The 24,055-nt window shown below is 34.1% G+C and overlaps 1 protein-coding gene across 1 annotated transcript in view; it reads left to right on the top strand.

Moving 5' to 3' along the window:
- The window catches only part of CSMD3 (CUB and Sushi multiple domains 3), a gene marked incomplete at its 3' end in the record, with an annotated part of 1,277,483 nt that overhangs the window by 854,080 nt on the left and 399,348 nt on the right, over positions 1–24,055 (top strand). Inside the window, exons 17-19 of the mRNA XM_027771421.1 lie at positions 3,056–3,194; positions 16,274–16,461; positions 23,534–23,722. Of these exons, the coding sequence (XP_027627222.1) occupies positions 3,056–3,194; positions 16,274–16,461; positions 23,534–23,722 (516 nt within the window). The remainder of the gene's footprint in view (positions 1–3,055; positions 3,195–16,273; positions 16,462–23,533; positions 23,723–24,055) is intronic.

Raw genomic sequence — 24,055 nt, 5'->3', positions numbered from 1 at the left:
GGGAAAAGAAGCTACCTGAGAATTTTATTAAGTAGAAGAGAAGATTCACTTTTTAGCAGGGTAACCATTCAGGAAAACCCTTCCAGAAAACAGGCAGTAACCACATCTTTATGCTATTATTCCACTTTACAATCCCTTCCTTACTCTCCCTCCTTATTTTTTAAGCTGACTATAAATGCCTGAGAGTTAAAATGCCTCTCAATACTTTACTATTATTCTTTTGTGGTCCATTTCTCAGTTGTTAACTTCATGACTAATTAGCTCTTTTAATAACGATTAGACTGAATGCAGAAATACTTTCCTAAAACAGTATGAGTTGATAACATAAGGATAGCTATCAGAAATGCTCCATATTCCTACTGAAATATTTAGCTCTGTATTTTAAAATATTACAATTTAAGTGACTATTATGCACATAACTTTACTTTTAAAAACATAATAACCCTACAGGAAACCTAATTATGAGTCATCATAACTAGGAAGAATAAATAGTCCTCAAGAAAATGGCCTCCTTTGAAAGCTTTTTAGGAAACAAAATTAAATTCTACTAAGAAAGGAAATTTATTTATTTTTGCTAAAGTTCTACCTCATGCAAATAACAACATTTGTCAGTTCTACATAGAAATTATATCTTACTCACGTCGATAATTTATAGAATGCTTGATTCCTAGACCAGTTTATAAATATTTGCTATTTTGTTTGGATTAGTTCAAGTTACCTGAAGAATGAAAAAGAGTAAAAATTGTCTCAGAAACAGGTTTTAGAATTTCTCTAAGGTAAAGACAAAATTTTAAAAAAGCTTAATAATAATAACAATAACAATAACAATAATAATAACATACACATGGGAGCAAGTTTAAATGGAAATATTAAAAAAATAAGAATAATCATTAGGACTCTGATGAATTGAAAACTGATCTAATATACTTTTAATCATTTTTCTTTCTTAATAATTTTCAATATCTCAAATATTCTGCATTTTTTTCCTGTTTGCATACCTCTTGAAAGTAGGTAGGCTAATGTAGGTGGGCTGCAGAGTAAAAGGGAATAGTTCTGAACCTGTACTAGAGATCATGGCAGGACCTTATTGCTTAACACAAAAATAAATCATTGAAGGCTATGGTAAGATTTGTGGATTTAAAAAAATAAATCACTAAAAAGGGCCAACAGATGGCATGATGGTTAAGGCGCTGGATACCCACATAGCCAGTCGCAACTGACGTCTCAGAGCTGGAGGCTTGCTTTCTCTCTTTCCTACTCTTCCTTTCTTTCAGTCTCTCTCTGGTTAATACACATGCCCTATAGCAAAATAAATAATAAATAATAAAAATAAAAATAAATAAAATTAAACAATTCTTCAAAATAATTCCTAGGGATGAAATTAGGTTCATTTAAAGTAATATGATGGCCACCAAACTAGAGAAGTTTGTTGATGAGAGTAAGCTTGAGGATGAGTTGGGCATGGGAGTAAATGGTAAAAAAAATGCAAATGTAATAAATGAGTACTTCGAGGCTTCTGGTTTACATAACTAGATATGTAGTGACTTTGTTTACCAATACAGGAAAAATGTCTTACAGAAGTTGACTTGAAAGTACTTTTGAGACTTTCAAGTCTTACGAATTTTGGCAAATTTCTCTATCTGCTACTTGGTTTACTCATCTCCAAAATGAAATACTTACTCAAAAATACCTAATTAGTACTTTCTGGAACTACAGTGTTATCATTATGGTTTCAGTCATCTGTGAGTTTAAGGAAAATATTTAAAGTGATAAACCTAGGATTTGAATTTTATGCTAAAAAGAGACCAAAATAAAGATTTAGGAATGGAAATATATTGCCCTCCCCGGGCATATGTTCCAAGACTCCCAGAGCATATCATAAACTGTAAATATTATCAAACTCTATATATGCTGTGTTTTTTCTTATACATTCATACTTATGATAAAGTTGAATTTGTGAATTAGTCAAAGAGGTTAGCAATATTTCATAATAAAATAAAATAATTATAACACTATAAGGGGTTGTCAAAAGGTCAGGGGAATGTGTCTGTTATGAAAAAATTATGCATGGATTTCTAAAATTCTTTGTATCAGATTAAATTCAGTTTACTTAAATGCTGTAAAAATAGCATTGTGAATTTGATTTTGCTCTCTTGAAATATTTAATTGTACCATAGTTTTTGAAGCACAGTCGACCATGGGTAACTAGAACTGTGCAAAGTGAAATGTAGGTAAGCGGGTACAGTACTCGTCTGACAAACGGTATGATGAAACTATAATTTTGAAGAACTTTATTCTGACACATGAACTGAAGAAGACAAATTAGCAGATGAGAAAAGGTAAGATACTGAGTAAATAAAAGCCTAAATTTAAGTAAGGACTCTGGAAAAAGGAGGCTTAAAGTATTAAACAGTGTGTAGGATGATTTAATAATATACATTGAAAACAAAAGAGAGGGAAAAACAAAAACTAACAACTTTTTTTTTAAGCTTTGAAGTTGAAGAAGATGATGGAAAAAAGAATGTATTTAAGGGATATTATTTGGACACTTGAGAATGTTCAATTTATTATATGACATGCTAAGAGTAGCTGTCTTTTTTTTTAGAGGTTTTTTGCCTTAGAGTGTATGTGCTCAGTGGAGAGAGAGAGAGATACAGACATAGTGAGCGGGAAACCCCCAGAGAGATGACCATGCTGCAATCCCTTCTTCTCCATTCTCCACCTAAGATCTTGGGGTCATGCACACACATGCACCTGGCATGATATTCAAGCCATTGGGTCCAGGACTCAAACTGCGGTCAGCCATGTGAGAGTTCAGCAACACTATGCCAACTGCTGGTCCTGCTATGTCATATTTTAAAAAGGAAATTGTCTTTTTAAAGGAAAATAATTATTTAGTAACAGAAATAATTGCCTACATGTACCTTTACTTTTGTAATAGTATTAACTATCTTAAGTACAAATCAATTTAAAAACTATAGTTAATACGAATATTAATTTTTGTAACTTATTCTAAAGATTTTATTTTTACTTGTTCTCTGATTTTATTTTTCAGCTCCATGTGGTGGCCATTTTTCAGCTCCTAGTGGAGTGATTCTCTCACCAGGATGGCCAGGATACTATAAAGACTCCTTGAATTGTGAGTGGGTGATTGAAGCTGAACCTGGACACTCTATCAAAATTACATTTGAAAGGTCTCTGCAAATATTTTCACTATCTTTTAAAAAGTAGATGATCTAAAAGTAGTTGATATCCTTTATTTCATTTGCCAAATCAATGCATAATTTTATTATAATCATCAGTTGTGTCTTTCATGCTTCAGACCGTTTGCCCTCTTTAACCTTTTATCCTGTTCTCAAGTTAGTTTTCTATTTGTTTAATGTTGTTTCAGTACTACTGAAATATGCAAGATCGACCTTTTTGCTTTATATATATGCACACTACTGAGATATAAACAGGTGACCTTTAACTTAATGAGTTTACGTGTCCTATATTTTGAAGGGTCTGTGAATTCTGCTCTGCTAGGTTTTAGCAGACAAAGTTGCTATACACATTCAAAATTGATGCTGTATTCAAGCCTAAGACACTTACCCATACCATGCATATACCTAACACTTAAAAGTCTTTCTGAAAAGTTGTTGTGTCAAGTCAGTGTATATTAATAATTGGACAATTGACCTTTTTTTTCTGCTAGGAAAATTAGTATTACTGATCAAATAATCTATTTTATCAAAGACAGTAATACTGAATATTTGAAAAGTTAAAAGAACAAAGCTTCTGGTCTATGGCTGGATCACTATTCATGAATCAAAACTGAATTGCTGTCATGCCCTGCATAATGATGTTTCAGTCAACCATGGACTGCATATGCAATGATGGTCCTGTAAGATAGTGGGACTGGAAAATTACTGCAGCTTAGGGAGGCTGTGACTATCAAAATGCTGTCACACAGTGAGTTACTCATGTGTTTATGGTAATGCTGGTAGAAACAAAGTTGTGATGCTAGTTGTATTAACGCATAACATACACAGCTATGTATAGTATATAATACTTGAAAATAATGATAATAAACCACTGTGTAACTGGTTTGGTATTTGCATACTATATTTTTGTCTACAGAGTGTACTCCTACTTACAAAAAAAATTGTTGTAAAAAAATATGTTGTGTTGTGACCGCAGCAACTTCATATCCCTTGTGTTTATTATGCCTCTTGATTGCATCATTTTCTTTCATGCTTGATTTGCTTTTACGTTTCTTTGTTCATCATCACCCCTAAACATACAAAATCTACTGCTAATGTTGACAGTAAAAAGTGAAGTTAAGTTATTGATATAGAAACAAAATGATAAGTGATTAAGGACTAGAAGGGTAAAAAAATAAGTTTTGATTATTGCTTGCCAGTCAGATGTGTTCCATTCCACCATACTATGCTCTTGAAGAACAAGAACAAATTGATGGGCACTATTAAAGGATCTGCTTAACTGAAGGCAGTAACATTAACAAATGTTTGAGAAAGGTATATATCAAATATGTGTAAATTTCTAATGACCTGGATTGAAGCAGACACAGAAGCCTGTCCCTCTCAGCACCATGGCAGTTGTGGACAAACTAAAAAGTTTGTTGCAATGTTGAAAGGAAATCATAAACCCATCTACAGTTTGAATTCATTACTATCTGTGAGTGGATTAAACAATTCAAGAATCATTATTCATTATATAATGTGAGAATAAATTGTTATCTGCAAGTGTTTATGAGAAGTCAGTTGAATTTTGGAAACCTGAGATAAGCTGAATCTGGAGGAAAATCACTCGCCAAGAGCATATCTCCAGTATGCATGAGAACTTTCTATCCTGGAAACTTGATACATAAAAGGATTTTCATCCATAAGGAAGCCAGCTCAATGCCAGGTTTTAAGATTTTAACCTATAAGATAACAGTATTACTTGGGGGCAATATTGTAGGCTGCAAGTTGAAGCACTTTGTGATCTGGCCTTATCTTATTAAGGGCTTAAAGCATATAAATAAGCACACAGGTCCAATGTACCACAGGAGCAATAAGAGGTCATAGATGATATAATTTCTATTCCTAGATGCTCTTCTGAAGTAATATACCAGTGAAATGGAGAAGTACTGTTTGGAGAATTAACATACTCTTCAAGATTTGCCTTGTAATTGGTAATACACACATCCTCTATCATTGGTGATATTCAGCTCAATATCAAAATATGTTTCTCCTTCCAAATACCACAATAATTCTCCAACCCAATCAAAGGATCAAATTGTTATAGCGTATTTTAAGGCCTACTACAGGAGGAGGAACTTCATCCAGGCTATTCCTGCAACTGAGGAAGACACTTATATAATTTTTGGAGAATCACATCAATACCTGCATCTTGCTTGGGCTTCAAATGATGTTACCAAGGAATGTATAAAGGACTCTGGAAAAATATACTGCAGAGGTTAGCCCATGACTTCAAAGTATTTGCCAAGGTGAAGTGATTTTAAAAACCAACAAGATGACAAAGAACTTTTACCTGGGTGTAGATGACTATAGTGCTGAAGAGCTCCCAGATATGGCTCCTGCAGAACTGACTTATGAGTAGATGTTGCAACTGGAACAGGAAGGCGTAGCTGGAGAAGAAACAAGATACAAGGAAACTGCAGGAGAAGAAAATGAAGAACCCTCTCCAAAGTTTTAGTGAATTATTTAGCGGAAGATTTGTAGATGTCAATAAGCTCTTTAACATGAACCCCGATAGCGAATGGTTTTCAGTAATAGAGAGGAATGCCCATGGCACAATATCTGCTTACAGGCAAGTCTATCATAAAAAAATAATTAATTAAAAACAAACAAACAAACAAACAAAAACACACCTCAGAGTCTAGGCAGATACTTCGGAGAGTATACCCGAAATTATTGTTATAAGAGATGTCAGCTCCAGGCAGATTATTGCCTCTAAAGATCGTCCAGTGCGGGTTAAGAGTAGAGGTGGAAGACAGTAATGTTGATGATCCTGACCTTGTGTAAGCTTAGACTTACGTATGTGCTTGTGACTTAGTTTTTAACAAAAATTTAAAAAAATAAATAAATAGAAATATAAAAAATACTTATAAAAAAAGGATATAAAGGAGGAAAATATTTTTGTGCAGCTATTTAATGAGTATTTTAAGGTAAATGTTACAAAAAAAGCCGAAAACTTAAAAAATATTTTAGAAGTTTTTTAAAGTAAAAAGAGTAAGGTTAATTTATTATGAAAGAAAGACACTATCTTATATCAATTTAGTGTATGTAGCTTAAGTGTACAGTGTTTATAAAGTCTACAGGAGTATGCCATATATCCTAGGTCTTCACTCATTTAACACTCACTCAGTGACTCACCTGGAGATATTTTCAGTCCTGCAAACTCTGTTCATAGTAAGTGCCTATACAAATGTGCATTTTTAGGGACCAGCAGTTAGCATAATGGCTATGTCGCTGGACTTCCATGTAGTTGATGGCGGGTCAAGTCCTGGACCCGGTGGCTTAAACTCACCTTGGGCGCATGTGTGTATGTACGTACCCAAGATCCCAAGAGGAGAATGGAAGAGAAGGGATTGCAGCATGGCTACCCACCCCTCCCCGGGAGAGGGCGATTTCTCACTTTCTGTCTCTGTTTCTCTGTCTTTCTGGTGAGTGCACACGCCCTATAGCAAAAACCTCTCAAAAAAAAAAAGAAAAAAAAAAGTCATTTTTAACCATTGATAATGTATTTTACTATACCTATTCTATGTTTTGAAATGTTTAAATGCACAAATGCTTCCCACTCTATTACAGTTCCCTAAAATATTCAGCATACTAATATGCTGTGTAGTTTAATAGTCTTGGAACAATAACTGTGCATTATAAGCCTAGGTGAATAGTAGGTTATATCACATAAGTTTGTGTTGGTACACTTCATGATGTTTACCCAATAGTAAAACTGCCTAATGAGACATTTCTCTGAATATGTCAGAGAATATGAATATGAATTGTCATTAAATAACATGTATGTGTATCTATATAATTTCACAATTATACTGTTGACTCCTCTCATCTCCCAACACCTTTCTTATAAAAACAAACGAAGCATTCTTTAAGCATTTGGATCCATATGACAAACACATAAATACAGCAGACTATCTTGATTATGTCCTGATGATTGAATTTTAAAAACCTGACATGATTCTTTCCTCACTCAAAAAGTTCTTCATTGAGTTAATCTATCCATGTTAGTGTTAACATTTGCATAGAAGAAAATGAATTCTAATTCAAATGGTAAAAGTATTTCATATGGTATTATCTTAACTTAGTGTGACCTACACTACATCATTATGACTATATCATTTGTGAGGGCTGCCAAAACCAAGTTCCACAGATTGTATGGTTTAGACAACAGAAATTTATTTTCTCCTAGTTTTGGAGTCTAGAGGTCCAAGATCAAGATACTTTCAGTGTTGAGGGACCAGCAGTTAGAGTAATGGCTATGTCGCTGGACTCCCAAGTAGTTGAACACAGTTTGAGTCCTGGACCCAGCAGCTTAAACTCATGCTGGGCACATGCGTGTGCATGCCCATGATTCTGAGAGGAGAATGGAGGAGAAGGGATTGTGGCATGGCCATCCTATTGGGGAGTGATTTCTCGCTTTCTGTCTCTCTGTCTCTTTCTGTCTTTCTGGCAAGCACACACCCCCTGTAGCAAAAACCTCTCGAAAAAAAAAAAAAAAGATATTTTCAGTGCTGTTTCCTCTGGTTTCTCTTGGTTTGTAGATGGCTGTCTTCTCCATCTATCTTTGCATGGTTTCTCTGTGTGTTTGTGTCTGCATCTTAATCTCCTCTTATATTGGATTAGGGTTCACCCATATGATCTCATTCTACCTTATTTACATCATAAAAGACCCTTTCCCCAAATACAGGCACATTATGAGGTACCAGGATTTTATCATATAAATGGGGTGGGTCCTCAATAAAGCCCATAAAAATGATGTACACATTTTTAAAGGCTTTACTAAGAATAATTTGGCAATTTTTTTAATGTTAAAACCATATCATCTATTCAGTGGTTGGCATGGTGTGTGTTGCCCTATCAGTTTTAGAAAGCTTAAAAAAGGTATTATTTGTTCATCATCGAAACTTCTTCAAGTATTATTATTCCATGAGCATGGAATCCAATTTAATCAACCTTTACTACACAAAATTCTATTTCGTTTGGAATGTACAGTATAGCATGATACTGATTTTATCATTGAATACTTAAAAAAAATTATACTGATTTTTGAGCCAGCCAATAGTGTGGTGGTTAAGGTGTCTGGATCCTGAATATGTGATTTGTGTCCCAAACATAGTGGTTTGAAAAACACACCAGGCACATGTTCCTATATGCCCCAAATCCCAAAAGCAGAATGGAGGAGAAACGATTAAGTATGGTCATTATCCTGAGGTGGGGTGGTGCTTTCTCACTTTTTATCTCTGACTCCATTTCTGTTTCACTGGTGAGTGCAAGTGATCTGTAGTAGAAAATTAAAAAAAATAATCACATTGATTTTGGATCATATGACAGATATTTAGACCTTTTATTTTTTTAAGAGCGATTTTTGCTATAGGTGTGTGCACTCTCCAGAGAGACAGAGACAGAAGGCAAGAAATCACACATTTCCCCCACTCAGGGTGGGATGGCATGCCACAATCTCTTCTCCTCTATTATTTTCTTTGGATTTTGGGCACGCACACATGTGTGCCTGGTGTGTTAGGTATAAGCTGACAGATTCAGGACTCAAACTGCAATCGACTATGTGTTAGTCCCATGATGTAATCATTATGTCACCTGCTGGCCCCAGATCATATTTTTAACTTGTTAAATTTAGAACATAATAGTTGAAGGATAAACATATTTGTTTATCATAATTAATCTCATATTTTAAATGAAAGTGTATATTTTATGATTTTAATATTTCCTCTTTAGGTGATTAGGATATGACATGGAGGTTAAGGTGTTGGATTCCCATATGGCTGATCGCCTTTTGAATCCTGGACCCAGTGACTTGAAACTCATGCTGGGTGCGTGTACAGGTGTACCCAAAATTCTGAGAGGAGAATGGAGGAGATGGGATTGTGGCATGGCTGCTCCCCCTGCAAGATGATTTCTCACTTTCTCTCTCTCCATCTCTGTCTCTTCTGTGAGTGCATGTGTCCTATAGCAATAATCTCTCTCAAAAAAAATTTTAAAAATTCTTCTTTGGGATTTAACATTGTTTTGTATTGGAAGTTATGATGCGTAGTTAATTAAAAATTTGTTATTTTCACATTTTATTATTTTAACTTTTGTGTAGTTCATAGCATCTGCCACCCAGAGAGTTCTTGCGAGTCATTATTCTTCAATATCCAAATAAAGAGTCTTGTGCTCTATCTATACCACATTCAGAGGGAGATCTAGATCTAGTCCCTCCTTAAATTTTCAGAGAATTCATCGGAGTGCTTTTGTTCACTTCTGACTTTGAAGCCTACTCCCAGAATTATCCCACTTATGAAAGATAGGCTGCTGCCCTTTCTCAGTATAACTCTGGTCCTCACTTGTGTCACTTTCCTTCATTCTCACAATAACTGTAGTATAAGTAACAGTGGATTACTGCATGGTCTAGAATAAGATTGGATGAACTTTCACTGTATGAAATCTATATGACAATCTCTATCACAGTAATAATTGCATGTATGAGGGTGCTTTATAAAGTTTATAGAAAAATTTAATTAAAGTACAAGTTTATTTTGGGGTAAAAATATTTTAAATTCATGTATAGATTATTTATAATATATTTTTTAAAAATTTGGTATAGGACACATGAGCTTGTCAGAGAGAGGGAGAGAGAGAGAAGGAAAGCACCCCCTGGGGGTAGGGGATACCCATGCCACAATCCCTTGTCTTCCACTCTCTTCTCAGGATTCTGGGCAAGCACATGTGCCTGGAATGTTTTTCAGGCCACCAAGTCCAGCACTTGAACCACACAATCAGCCATGTGAGATCCAGTTGCCTTAATTGCTATGTCACTGGCTAGCTCAATAATACTCATTATTAAAATGAATGTTTTGAAGACCTCTTGTATCTCTTCAGTCTCCTCTCTTACCTCAGATCCTTTTCCATCTTTAATGTCTTCCACATCTAGTGTCTAGGATCTTCATTTCTCATTCCCTCATGTCCCTCTCCAGTTAATGGCAAGGTAAGTCTCAAAATGCCCATTACTTTATTATGCAGATCTATTTAATTGTTTGTTTCCTTGTGCGATACACACACACACACACACACACACACACACATAGAAATCAGTCTCTGAGAGCAGTGGTCTCATATGAAGAATTCACCATTTCCCCCATCTTCCAACTGACTGAAATTGTACTAAACTTTTAAAATAACATTTTCTTAGTATTTTCCTATATTCAATTTTAAAATACTATATTGCCTAAAATAATAGTATTGGAAAATAAATATAAAGCTTAGGGACCAGCAGTTAGCGTAATGGCTATGTCGCTGGACTCCCACGTAGTCAACTGCGGTTCGCATCCCAGACCCGGTGGCTTAAAACTCATGCTGGGCGCATGTGCGTGCATGCCCAAAATCCTGAGAGGAGTATGGAGGAGAAGGGATTGTGGCGTGGCCAACCCCCTGGGGGGTGATTTCTCGCTTTCTGTCTCTCTGTCTCTCTCTGTCTGGCGAGCGCACGTGCCCTACAGCAAAAACCTCTCCAAAAAAAAAAAAAAAGCTTATTTGAAAGCTTTATGAACACAAAACATATCATTATATTTAAAAACAACCCCTGTTTTGCAAAAAAGAGTCATTAATCATCATTAAATAAATAAACATCTGGTATCTTTTAGCCCAAAGTAGGCTACTTAGAGTACTTAAGAGTTGCCCACTTGAGAAACAGTTTGATTTCAAAGTAATGCTTGCAATTCAGAGTATCCACACTTGGATTTTTAATCATGAACTTTTTTTTGAAGGCACTATTTTTTTCTGTTGGAAACTCTTAACATGTGTCTTCTATCCTTCCCAACAGGCAAACATGGATGGGCCTCTTTACTGTTTTCCTAGGTTGTTTTGACACTATTAGATGGACACCATACAGCTTATATTTGAAATCAGACCATCCTAAATTTACCTTCCTAGTGAAATCTCTCCAGTTGTTTTTGTAAGGCATAGCATTAAACAGACAAAAAGTTATTTTTTTTGCTATAATATGGTTGTTTAGCACATTTTACTCAGTCACTTTTTTATTGTCTTATCTTTTCACTAAGACACAGATCTTAAATCAGAGTAAAACAAGAAAGTCGATTTGAAAAGTTCTTTTGCTAGAGTTTGTACAGAGTAACAATAACCAGTCCTGTGAATGAACCAGAACAGACCTGAGAAATGATTCCACAGTCCAAATATTTTGTCTTCTCCCCTTGAACATCAACAAATAGGACTTGCCAACTATGCCTTGTTTCTTAATCCCTAAATTACCCACCCAAGTAAATTGTTCACCTCCTCAATTCAGTCATTTTCACAACGATTGCTATGTCAATTAGTCCAAACACTGGAAGAACCAAGAGAACACTTGAAGAATTTATCAGTGATATTTTTCATATTTTAGAATAAATAGAACATATCACTGTATTTCTTTTGAACTATACTTTTAAAATATATTAGTTGTATAAAATTCCAAATCCCTTTAAATATTCTAAACTAAAACATTTCTTTTGGAACTTGGGCTCCCAATTTGCTCTTCTCTGGGATATGAAGATTCTTGAATTAAAGCTATTTAAAGGATAAATATTTATTTATTTATTTTCATTTCTTCTTTCTTTCTTAAAACCCTTTAAGTTGTGATGTTTTACTTGAGTGCTCTCTATATTTCAGGTGTTAGAAAACTGGGTTCTTTAAGATAATCTATATCTTTAATGGCATGGTTACCAGTAACTCAGTGGCAAAGTATATTCCAATCTTGTTAAAAAAAAAAAAAAGTTTTATCTACTAGGTTTGAGGTAGAAAACAATCTCTTTCTTTGTTTCTCTTTCTTTCTTTCTTTTCCTTTTTAAGGGAGATTTTTGCTATGGGATGTGTGCATTCACAGGAGAGACAAAGAGAGATGGAAAGCAAAAAATCACCTCCCGGGGGGATGGCCACTCTAAGATCCCTTCTCTTCCACTCTCCTCTTGGGATTTTTGGGTATTCACGCACATGTGCTCAACATGAGTTTAAGCCCATGGGTCCGGGATTCTAACTGTGTTGACTACATGGGAGTCCAGAGATGTAACCATTATGCTATTTGCTGGTTCCAGAAAAATAGTCACTTTCAAATTGGACATGAGTATGTCTACCACTTCCTTATTGAGTGGTCTTATAATGTCTTATTGCTTCATTTTTCTCTAAAGATTGTTTTAAGAAACAGGATATCATTTATGACATTTCTAACACTTACTAGATTCTTGGAAAAAATCTTATTCCATCTGGTTTCCAGTCAACATTTTGTACGGACACTACTTGCCAATTCTTTAATAGTTCCTATCTTTCTGAAAATGTTTTCGTAGATGATGGATCCAAGTAATGAACTGTATTTATTATAGACTTATGTCACTTGTTTTCCACTGTGCTGAGTAACTAGAATTAACTTGATGGAAAGGGAAAGTCTGAAAAATCAGATAATAAAAATGTGACTACTTGCATTTTTTCCCCCTACATTCTCAAATGCAGTTATTGATTAAAATTAGACTACAGGAAAAAAAACTAAAAATATTTATTTAAAGATATATCAGTCATTATTGTTTATTTGATATTGTCTCAATAAGTTCAGACCAGTGAAATTTTAAGGAATGTAATTTCCTGTAAATACAAAACAAAGTAATAATAATGCCAACATTTGTATATTTTTAAAAGTTATTTATATATTCTTAAAATATTCAGACATTTAGTGAGTCTTATTCTTAGATCTTCAGGGGATTTCTGTTTTTGTTTCTTCCGACATTTCCTAAATTTTCTCAGTGTTTGGCAGCTCCTAACTTATGAAGAATTTATATTAATTTCAATAATCCCAACATGTCTTTTTATTCCATTTCCCTTTCTGAGTTCTCTCCATTTCCATTTCTGAGTTCTCTGACCATAAGTTATCAGTACCAGTCTCCTCAAATTTTTAAATTAATGAAGACTATTTCAATTTGGTCAGAGTGGGATTCGGTATACCAGGAATGTATTTAAAGATAACAATTATGGAATAAAATGAAATCAAAATAAAGTTTTAATGTCATCTAGTTTTCCATATGGTATATATATATATACATCATTGGTCACAGTGCAATTCCTTCCTCTCCATTTCTCCCTCTTTATAGGACTTTGGACTTACGCTCATGTTTGGCATTTTTCCCACGCTGCCAGTCTGGGACTTGAGCATGTAGTTGGCCATGTGGAATCCAGCTGCCTTAAATACCATGCCACAGACTGGCCCAACAATAAATTTGATGTAATAAACAAACATTAGGTTGAGGCAATTTGTGGGTAATTTGACTATCTCAAAACACAGAATGAAAGAAATTCAATTTATTATGTAACTCTATGTCATTTCCTTTTTATCATAAACTACGATGATTTTCTTTTTAAAGATTCAGTGCAACTAAACAATATTCTCAAATGATTTTCTTTTTAAAGACTCAGTGCAACTAAACAATATTCTCAATAATACCAGTTAATGTCGCTGTTTTATTAAGAATTAAGTCTTTTTGTATTTTAATCCAAAGTTATCTCTGACTGTTCTGTGCATTTTAACTTGGTCATTGTCAGTTGACTAGCTATCAAAGTGGAACTCAAATTAGTACTCTCATTGACTAATGACAAGCAATAAAATAATATGGGGTCATCTCAAAAGTCATGTGTTTTTCTATCTTTTCCTATGCAAAAAATGCATCATGACTTTTCTGATGACCCAATAGATTCACAATGCCTAACTTCCTGAGCATTTATTTAAAGAATTTAAGGTGGGGGCCAGCAGGTGGCATAATGGATAAGGTGCTGGACTCTAAAATGACCTACCACATTTTGAGTCCAGAACCAACTGGCTTGAAAGTCACACTGGATATGTGTGTGTGAATGCCCAAAATCCCAAGAGGAGAATGACAGAGATGGAATTGTTGTGGCACAGTCATCCTTTCTGGGGGATAAATTCTCACTTTCCCTCTTTCTGTCTTTTCTTATCTCTCTGGTGAGAGCACCTGGCTTGAGAGAAAAAACGAAAAACAACTTGGTGTGTTCCTTTATCTTTCCTCTCCTATATTATGTGGGAAAATTTCAAAAAGTTTATATAAAAATGATACATTTTTATAAGATTTACAGACAGCAATAATATTGAAAAATTTGTGTAGACAAATGTAGGTTACAAAATCATAAGCAATATAAAATTATAAAATTCTTATGCTTTACTGAGTGTATGCTTAATAGGACATAGCAGGGGTACAAATTAAGAAAATATTTCACTTGTACTTCTTAAATTATATTCCACACTTAATTTTGACTACTCATATGCATGTGCATAATCACATCAGAGACTTATATGATATAATTAAATAGTTTATAATTTAAAAAAATTTAATTGGTTCTAGTCATTTGTTTTGACTACGTTGCATTTTATTTGTTTTGTTTTTTTGTTGGATAAAACATGGCTTAAAATTGTATCATATGCTGAAAACTAGTGAATATGATTTTAAAGTGATTCTCTGAAAATTAGTAGACAGTTCAAACAGAAAATAATTTTTTTTAAGTGTACTAGAGTTACCTAGAGAAATACAGTAGGATAAATGTATTGGAAGATGCATTTTATTTTATTTTATTTTATTTTATTTTTTTATTATTTTTTGAGAGGTTTTTGCTATAGGGTGCATGCACTCGTGAGAAAGAAAGAGAGAGACAGAGAGACAGAAAGTGAGAAGTCATCCCCCGGGGGGATGGGCATGCCACAATTCCTTCTCTTCCATTCTCCTCTGGATCTTGGGCATGCACGCACACGTTGCCCACCATGAGTTTAAGCCCCCGGGTCTGGGACTCGAACCGTGGTCGACTACATGGGAGTCCAACGACATAGCCATTATGCTAACTGCTGGTCCTGGAAGATGCATTTTAAATGGGTAAAAATAATGATTAACACTGAAGCAACCAATTATATTGGACACTTTTTTGTAAAGCTGGTAACTACCACAGATGGAAGAAAGACATCTTTGTCTCTAAAACACATTAATCTTTTACATTTTTATTTATGCAATAAATATTGAGTATCAGTTATATGTAAAGCACTGACAGAAACATCCAATACCTGACATTGTGAAGCTTACGGATGCTGAAGGGACAATTGTCAAAAAGGTAAACACAACTGTGATTTAGTTGTCAAAAAAGCAAATAAATTCTGGTTATATCATAGAATAGCTAACCCACACTGAAGTCAGTGGAGGTCTTTTTGTTGACATATTTAATTTGAAACTAAAAGTTGAAAACTTGATGAAAATAGGAAAAGAATTTCCTGGGCTCATGGGCAAGAGGATAAGATCATCAGTGTTCCATGAGTCTACATGAAGTTTTTCCATGGCTAAGATCTCTGATCCAGATTCAAATGTGCTCTAATTTTAAAGTATAAAAAAAGAAAATAGAATGCTATTTTATTAATGTACTATATGTTATGAATGTTTAAAGTTGCTTTCCTGTGATTACGGTTTATAAAATAATTGTATCTTTAAGAAAATGAAACCAGCAACAGAACAACCAGAAATCTATCAATAAAACCAGCCTGCATAGCACAGTGGTTAGGGTCATGGAGACTTGGTTGGGAGACCTACCTCTATTATTAAAGATGATGTTAAATGATTTAGGTTTGAAGCCCTCTGTTTTCTTACCTGCAAAATGGGCACAATAGAAGCTATGTGCAGGATAATCAAAGGACTTAATAAAATACTTTTGAAATAGGAACTATATAAAATCTGTAATAGTCAAAATGAATTTGTAAAACAATTATATAAAGTAGATGTCAGGTTCAAAATATTAGCTTAATGATAATATTCCATAAGAATAACAGTTTATAACTGATATTTGCAAATGATGAAATATTAACAGGTGTGGTAGGTATTAGATAAGCTAAAGAAAATTATATAAAAATAGTAAAAATTTTACATAGTAGCTTAAATAACAATATAAAGCATGATTTTATCATATAGTGTTTTTCTAATGAATATATTTTCATGTGTCTTTAATCTTAGATTTCAGACCGAACTGAATTATGATGTTCTGGAAGTTCATGATGGGCCAAATCTTCTATCTCCCTTGCTTGGATCTTACAATGGCACGCAAGTGCCCCAGTTTCTATTTAGTAGTAGTAATTTTATATACCTTCTATTTACGACAGACAACAGTCGTTCCAATAATGGTTTCAAGATTCATTATGAAAGTAAGTAATGCAAAGTAGCTTTTGATGTCCTTATTCTCTTTACCTTATATTTGGTATTATCATTGTATTACTAAAAGAACTAAGAGAATTGTATTTTTAATGCTAATGGTTTATAAGGTGTGTGCATTAGATAATGCTACAATAAATTTCCAACAATTTAAATTTAATATCATTATGAGGGCTAGATTGTGGTGCAGCAATAAGGCAGCAGGACCCACATAGGAAGAGCCTGAGTTTCATCCTTGGACCTCCTTAGGATTCTTGACCTTTTTGTGTGTACCCACAATCCAGGTCAGCTGGTTATCACAATATGACAACCCTGTTTGGGATGCCTGTCTCTCTGTATCTCTCTGTCTTTGTCTCTCTCTTAAGGTAGATTTTAAAATGATATCATTATGAAATATTAAGGAAATGTCAGAAGTATCAAATAACTTAAAAAAAATAATTTTACATACTAATTATTTATATATAGTTCTAAAAAGCAGACACCAGGCAGTAAATGTCAGTTTAACATACACACACACAAACACACACACACACACACGCACACACACGTATATATATATAAACAATAACATTTTTATCATTTATTGCATAAATTCAATTATTTTATTTACTCACACTATCTACACATATTATCTATTTAAAATATTAAATTTTATTATTTTGTATGAAATATTGAAAATTACATTAACATTAAAATATAAAATATATACCATATATCCAAATATGATTAATAAAATTTTTCAAAGGCTACATTAAGACAAGCTATAATTTAGAGTGTTGGAATTGGTTTATAATAATCTCACTTTAAATTTCACAGTTTTGTTTAAAAAGTCTAAAATAATTCTGAATATATATATATATATTTATATTTATATTTATTGTCAGAGGATATGTGTGCTGTCCATAGAAAGACACAGAGTGAAAGTACTCCAGTCCTTTAACCTTTGCATGATGGGGCTGTGTCTTAAAATGTTTTTGATGATAGTATTTGCACAGAAACACATCTTTGCTTTTATTTATAAATATCTTGCACATGTATACAGGTGTGTCATATTGTATATGATATACCCTGGTGGGTGATTTCTCACTTTTCCTCTCTCTCTCTTTCTCTCTATCATCTGTTTTTCTCCAGTGAGTGCATGCACCTATAGCAAGACAAACAAACAAACAAAACTTTCTATTAGTCCAGAAAAAATCATCTCTCATTTCTATGTATTAGTCTTTTGGTTTACTCACTATTGTAAAATAATCTCCAACATCACAAATCCTTTTTTATCAAGTAACAAGCAACCTTCTTGGTTGCCACTTTTTTTTAATAAGTTTTCCAAAGGTGAAGGTAACCATACTTTTTTTTTTTTTTTTAAATTTTGCCAGAGGTAACAAGAGTTTGCTGGAGAGAAATAGGAGGAACGGAGGGAAGAGAAAGTGAGAAAGCATCCCTATAGGGGATGGTCACACCACAATACCATCTCCTCCATCTCTTCCTCCTTTCAGGATATTGGGAGTATGCAAAGGCATCCAGTGTGTTTTCTAAGCCACTGGGTATAAGACTTGAACCATGTAGTTGGCTATGGAGGATCCAGCTTCCTTAACCACCACACCACACTCTTGTCCACCATATTATCCTTTTGAAATGAATCATTCATAGTCGAGAGATTGCTAATTAAAACTTCAAAAATATATTTGGCATTGCTAAAATTTCTTATTTTTATTCTTCTTTTTTAGAGAGAGATTTTTCCTATAGGGCTAAGCTCCCTGGAGAGGCCGAGAGACAAAGTGAGAAATTAGCCCCACCCCCACCCCAGAGGGGATGGCCACACTGAAGTACCTTCTCTATTCTCTTCTTGGGATCTTGGTCATGCATTCACATGCACCCAGCATGAATTTTAAGCTGCCAGGTCTGGAACTCAAACCAGTTGACTATGTGGGAGTATGGCAATGTAACCATTACTCTATGTGCTGGTCCCAACATTGGTTGAATTTCAGTTTTCTGACATCAAGTCTATTAAAAGAGAAACTAATTTTATTTCCCCAGTGGACTAAAATTCCACGGAAAGGATTTCTTACAATGCTGAATGCTGTCACTGTTTTCACTTCAGGTTTTCATCATAATCCCTTCCCCAAGGAACTTTTTAACCCCACTGTATCTTCCTTCGAAAGCAGGAAAATTGCAAAAATTGTGCCACTAACATTATGCATAGTTTACAAAACACATTAAAGCAAATAACAGAGTAGACTTTAAGGACATAATCTATTTCTCTGTTTTGATAGTTTCTCATCTAGGAAAAATTACTTGCTTATTATTTTGAATTGTTTGAAATAAATATAAAACTATGTCTTCTTATATAGCTACATATTATATATAATTTGAAAATTAAAAATGAATAGAGAACAAATCTATGGATATAGATATCCATCTTCAAAGACATATTTTTCATATGAATATATAAAGTTTTTGTCAATTAGGGAAAATAGAAGACATCTAAAACAATGTACAAGTTAAGTAACAGTCATTATAATATGATCAATATATATGAGGGGTTAGCAAAACCAAAATATAAAATGTTCAAATTTTTGTATTATGTAGAATAAATAAGCAGAATCTTTTGAAATTCTACTTTTAAAAAGAATTAAATCCTAAGGTGCGAGAGGAGAAAACACTTGACAGAAAATAAATGGAAAAAAATCAAGGTCTATAATATAATAATAAAATTAGAAAATGCTAATGTCATTTGATATAATTCTAACACTAGGCTCTAAAAATTATGTCTATTGCCATAATTTAAGAAACTCCTAAAGTAAGCTGGTGGCATAGTGGTTGAGGCAGCTGGATCCCACATTGTTGACTGGGCAGTTTGAGTCCTATATCACGTGGCTTGTGAAACATGTCAGGCGTATGTGCATTCACGCCCAAAATCTCAAGAGGAGAATGGAGAAGGGATTACAGCATGGCCAACCCCCACGGGTTCTCACATTCCCTCTCTCTGTCTCTCTCTGTCTCTCTTTATCTCTTAGGTGAGTACATACACCATATAACAAATTAAAAAATAGTATATCCTTATACTGCTAATCTACCAATTGTAAGTTTTAATAATGACTATTTGTTATTAAATCATACTGATAACGGTCCCTCATGAACATACTCATTTTCTCAGTTATGCAATATTTCCATTGCTTCTGGTTATGCTTGAGTTATCTGCTTGTCAATCATGGAATATTTCATTAGACTTATTTCATAACTCCTAGATCTATATAACACAGTAAGAAACATAAAAGACATGCATCACTGTACTTCATTTATCAGGAAGACAAACACAATTAACCGTGGATCATGCACTGGCCTTTACTCTGAGAGATATGTATGTCTCAAATTTTATGTAGAATAGACTAGATATAATGAATACTGAGAGAAAGGATAGATACTAATATTTGCTTCATAGAGCTGAAATGATGAAGGGCTTAGATGAGATAAAGGAAGTAATAAATAACCTTGTGCTTTTCAGTGAGAATGAATTTCAAACATATTTTGTGGAAATTAAAAAAAAAAAAAGGCGAAAAAGTGGGTCCAGTGGATAGTGCAGAAATTAAGCTGTGGAGAGAAAGTAGAATCCCACATGGCCAACCAGGGTTCAAATACCAACCAGGGCTTGCAAAACATGCTGGATATATGTGCCTGGGATTCTGATGGGATGGAGAATTGGAGGAAAGAGAATTGCAGCAGAATCAAATTTGTTTGGGGGAATTCTCTCTCTCTCCTTCTCTCTCTCTCTTTCTCTCTCTCTCATATGTCCTAGGGAATTACAAAAAAAGGGATGGAAAATCAATGATGAATGAGATTTTCATAGCCTTGGTTATCTAGAAGAATAATGATTACATTTAGAAAAGGAATCTATAGATAAAAGTAGTTGTATTGAGAATCAAGAGATGATATGATGTTAAGGCACTGGACTTCCACATGGTTAATCACGGTTTGAGTCCTGGACCTGGTGGCTTGAAAATCACATGGATGTGTGTGTATGCATGTCCTAGTCCCTGAGACGAGAAAGAAGGAAAAGGAGTTGTGACATGGCCATCCCACCAAGTGGTGATTTCTCATTTTCCCTCTCTATTTTTCTCCAGTGAGCACACACACCCTGTGACAATAAATAAATACACAAATAAATAAATAAATAATTGTGTTGAAGACAAAACTGCCTCTGATGCATTTTACTTTCTCATTTAAAACAACACCATTTAGTGTGATTAAATGTAAAATAAAAATTATGATAATAATAAATAAAATTTTAGAAAACACCATTTAAGTGAAATCAATGTATTTGATAAATATAGTTACAATGTACAATTTACATCTTTAAAATTAAGCATCTATTTTGAGATATTTTGTTTAGCTTTATTTTCGAGTTGGTAGCTAATAAATACTTTTGTAAGTTTGATTTAATATAATTACATGATTTTGGAAACATTAATTACTATATTTTTGGGCTATACAAAAATAATAAGTATTCATTGTTCAAATTTCCCTTTATTGCTGCGTAATGAACCTCACTTGGAGCAACAAAATCACTGAAAAAAGATCCCGGTTCATTCTTCTATTTGGTGGACTTGTGTAGCCAGATGCTAAGGGAACCTCTCTGTACCCCGTTCATACTTGGTTCTTCTCCCCTCTCCCCCTGGGAGCTCTGGGTTAGGCACTGACCTATTTGCAAAGACCTGTGAGGGAGGGAGAGGTATGAGGCTATAGCTATTTTGTTTTATTGCAATTGGAAGAGAGATCTTGTCCTACTTTATGCTCTTCCCAAAAAGGGGGAGGGACACTGGGATTGCACACCTGTACTGGTCACCTGTGCTATCACTCTGTGGTGTGTTGTATTGAGAATCAAGAGATGATATGATGTTAAGGCACTGGACTTCCACATGGTTAATCACGGTTTGAGTCCTGGACCTGGTGGCTTGAAAATCACATGGATGTGTGTGTATGCATGTCCTAGTCCCTGAGACGAGAAAGAAGGAAAAGGAGTTGTGACATGGCCATCCCACCAAGTGGTGATTTCTCATTTTCCCTCTCTATTTTTCTCCAGTGAGCACACACACCCTGTGACAATAAATAAATACACAAATAAATAAATAAATAATTGTGTTGAAGACAAAACTGCCTCTGATGCATTTTACTTTCTCATTTAAAACAACACCATTTAGTGTGATTAAATGTAAAATAAAAATTATGATAATAATAAATAAAATTTTAGAAAACACCATTTAAGTGAAATCAATGTATTTGATAAATATAGTTACAATGTACAATTTACATCTTTAAAATTAAGCATCTATTTTGAGATATTTTGTTTAGCTTTATTTTCGAGTTGGTAGCTAATAAATACTTTTGTAAGTTTGATTTAATATAATTACATGATTTTGGAAACATTAATTACTATATTTTTGGGCTATACAAAAATAATAAGTATTCATTGTTCAAATTTCCCTTTATTGCTGCGTAATGAACCTCACTTGGAGCAACAAAATCACTGAAAAAAGATCCCGGTTCATTCTTCTATTTGGTGGACTTGTGTAGCCAGATGCTAAGGGAACCTCTCTGTACCCCGTTCATACTTGGTTCTTCTCCCCTCTCCCCCTGGGAGCTCTGGGTTAGGCACTGACCTATTTGCAAAGACCTGTGAGGGAGGGAGAGGTATGAGGCTATAGCTATTTTGTTTTATTGCAATTGGAAGAGAGATCTTGTCCTACTTTATGCTCTTCCCAAAAAGGGGGAGGGACACTGGGATTGCACACCTGTACTGGTCACCTGTGCTATCACTCTGTGGTGTGTTAAGTTCAGTTTTCTTGATTAGGGCAATTTAGGTTGAGTTGAGGTATGCAGCCTTCCAAAATGTAATAGAGAAATGATTCACCAATATCCAATCCCTCCATTCAGAAGCTTGATTGAAAACAAACAAATAAATAAACTTAATGTTTAGGAAAGATGTGGTAATTTGTTTTTATCTTATATCAATGTTTCTCAATTGTGGGCATTTTTGCATTCCAGGGTACATGTGGCAATGAATGGAGACTTTATTTATTTATTTATTTATTTTGGTATATGGTACGTGTACTTCCCAGAGATACAGAAAGTGAGAAATCAATCCCCCCAGGGAGATGGCCACTGCAATCCCTTCTCCTCCATTCGCCTATCAGGATTCTGGGCAGGCACCATATGTGCCAGGTGTGAGTTTTCAGACCATCCAGTGGCCTGAAAAACACTTTGGGAACATGCGTGTGCCTGCACAAAATCCCAAGAGAAGAATACAGAAGAATGAATTGCAGCATGACCATCCTCCCTAGGGGGTGATTTCTCACTTTATCTTTCTGTCTCTCTGGCAAGGGCACACACTCTATGGAAAAAAGAAATAAAAAAATAAAAATTCCATCGATTTATTTACCGATTTGTCTTGCCATTTACAACCAATAAGGATGAAACTCGGGTTATTAATTACTTAAGAACTTAATGATGATGTGCAATTATCAAACTTCATTACAAATTTTGTACAAATATATACATATCTATGTACACAATAATAATCTTAGCAGTAATTAACATTTCTTGAACTTGCTATATTCTAGGCACTATTCTAAATATTGGAATTTCTTCAATTAATCAGTAAAAGACCAAAAAGAAAATTATAAGCATTTTGTAATACATGAAAGTATGAACACCAGTACTTTTCTAAGTAAAACAAAACAAGACAGCTGCTTAAGTGGCTATTTGTCACTGTTTTCAGTGATCTTTAATGTACTACTTTGTCTCCTGATGACAGTCTTCCTAATATCACATGACAATACTTTTCCTTAAGACATGGTGTCCCAACCTTGCTCAACCTGACTAGGTAGGCTCCAGAGCCTCGACCACCAGGCCACCTGCTGGCCCCACTTTTTTTTTTTCTTTGTATGAACCCTACCATTAATTTATTTGTGAAAATTGTTGCTGATATTTTCTGGAAGAAATAGGAATAGTATTCAACAAATCTTGAATGCTTACTTTTCAATCTTAAGATTTTATTCCCTTATTTCCCAGGTGTTACGGTGAACACATATTCTTGCTTGGACCCTGGCATACCTGTACATGGTCGTCGCTATGGTCATGATTTCTCCATTGGATCTACTGTTTCATTTAGTTGTGATCCAGGATACAGACTGAGCCATGAAGAGCCCCTGCTATGTGAAAAAAACCACTGGTGGAGTCATCCACTGCCAACCTGTGATGGTAAGCACTCATCCAACATGCAAACTATGATGGTTTATAAACCAAAAAGAAATCAATACATAATAATTTTATAAGATGTGGGGTCTAACATAATTTATAAATCTTTTCTATTTTTAAGAGTATCTTAAATGTTGGTAGTTTTACATTATCAAGTATAAATACAGAATATTGACAATATTGAATAAAATACATATATTGACAATAGTCAAACTCACCTCATGGCTAAAGATGACTATAGATAATACATATATTATATGTAATATATATATATATATGTGTATATATATATATATATATATATATATATATATATATATATACACATTTACCCCT

The sequence above is a fragment of the Tupaia chinensis genome, unplaced genomic scaffold, assembly GCF_000334495.1.
Source record: "Tupaia chinensis unplaced genomic scaffold, TupChi_1.0 Scaffold000032_1, whole genome shotgun sequence".
Classification (NCBI taxonomy): domain Eukaryota; kingdom Metazoa; phylum Chordata; class Mammalia; order Scandentia; family Tupaiidae; genus Tupaia; species Tupaia belangeri.
Note: the sequence above shows the minus strand (reverse complement) of the source record. Positions and strands in the feature narration are given on the sequence as shown.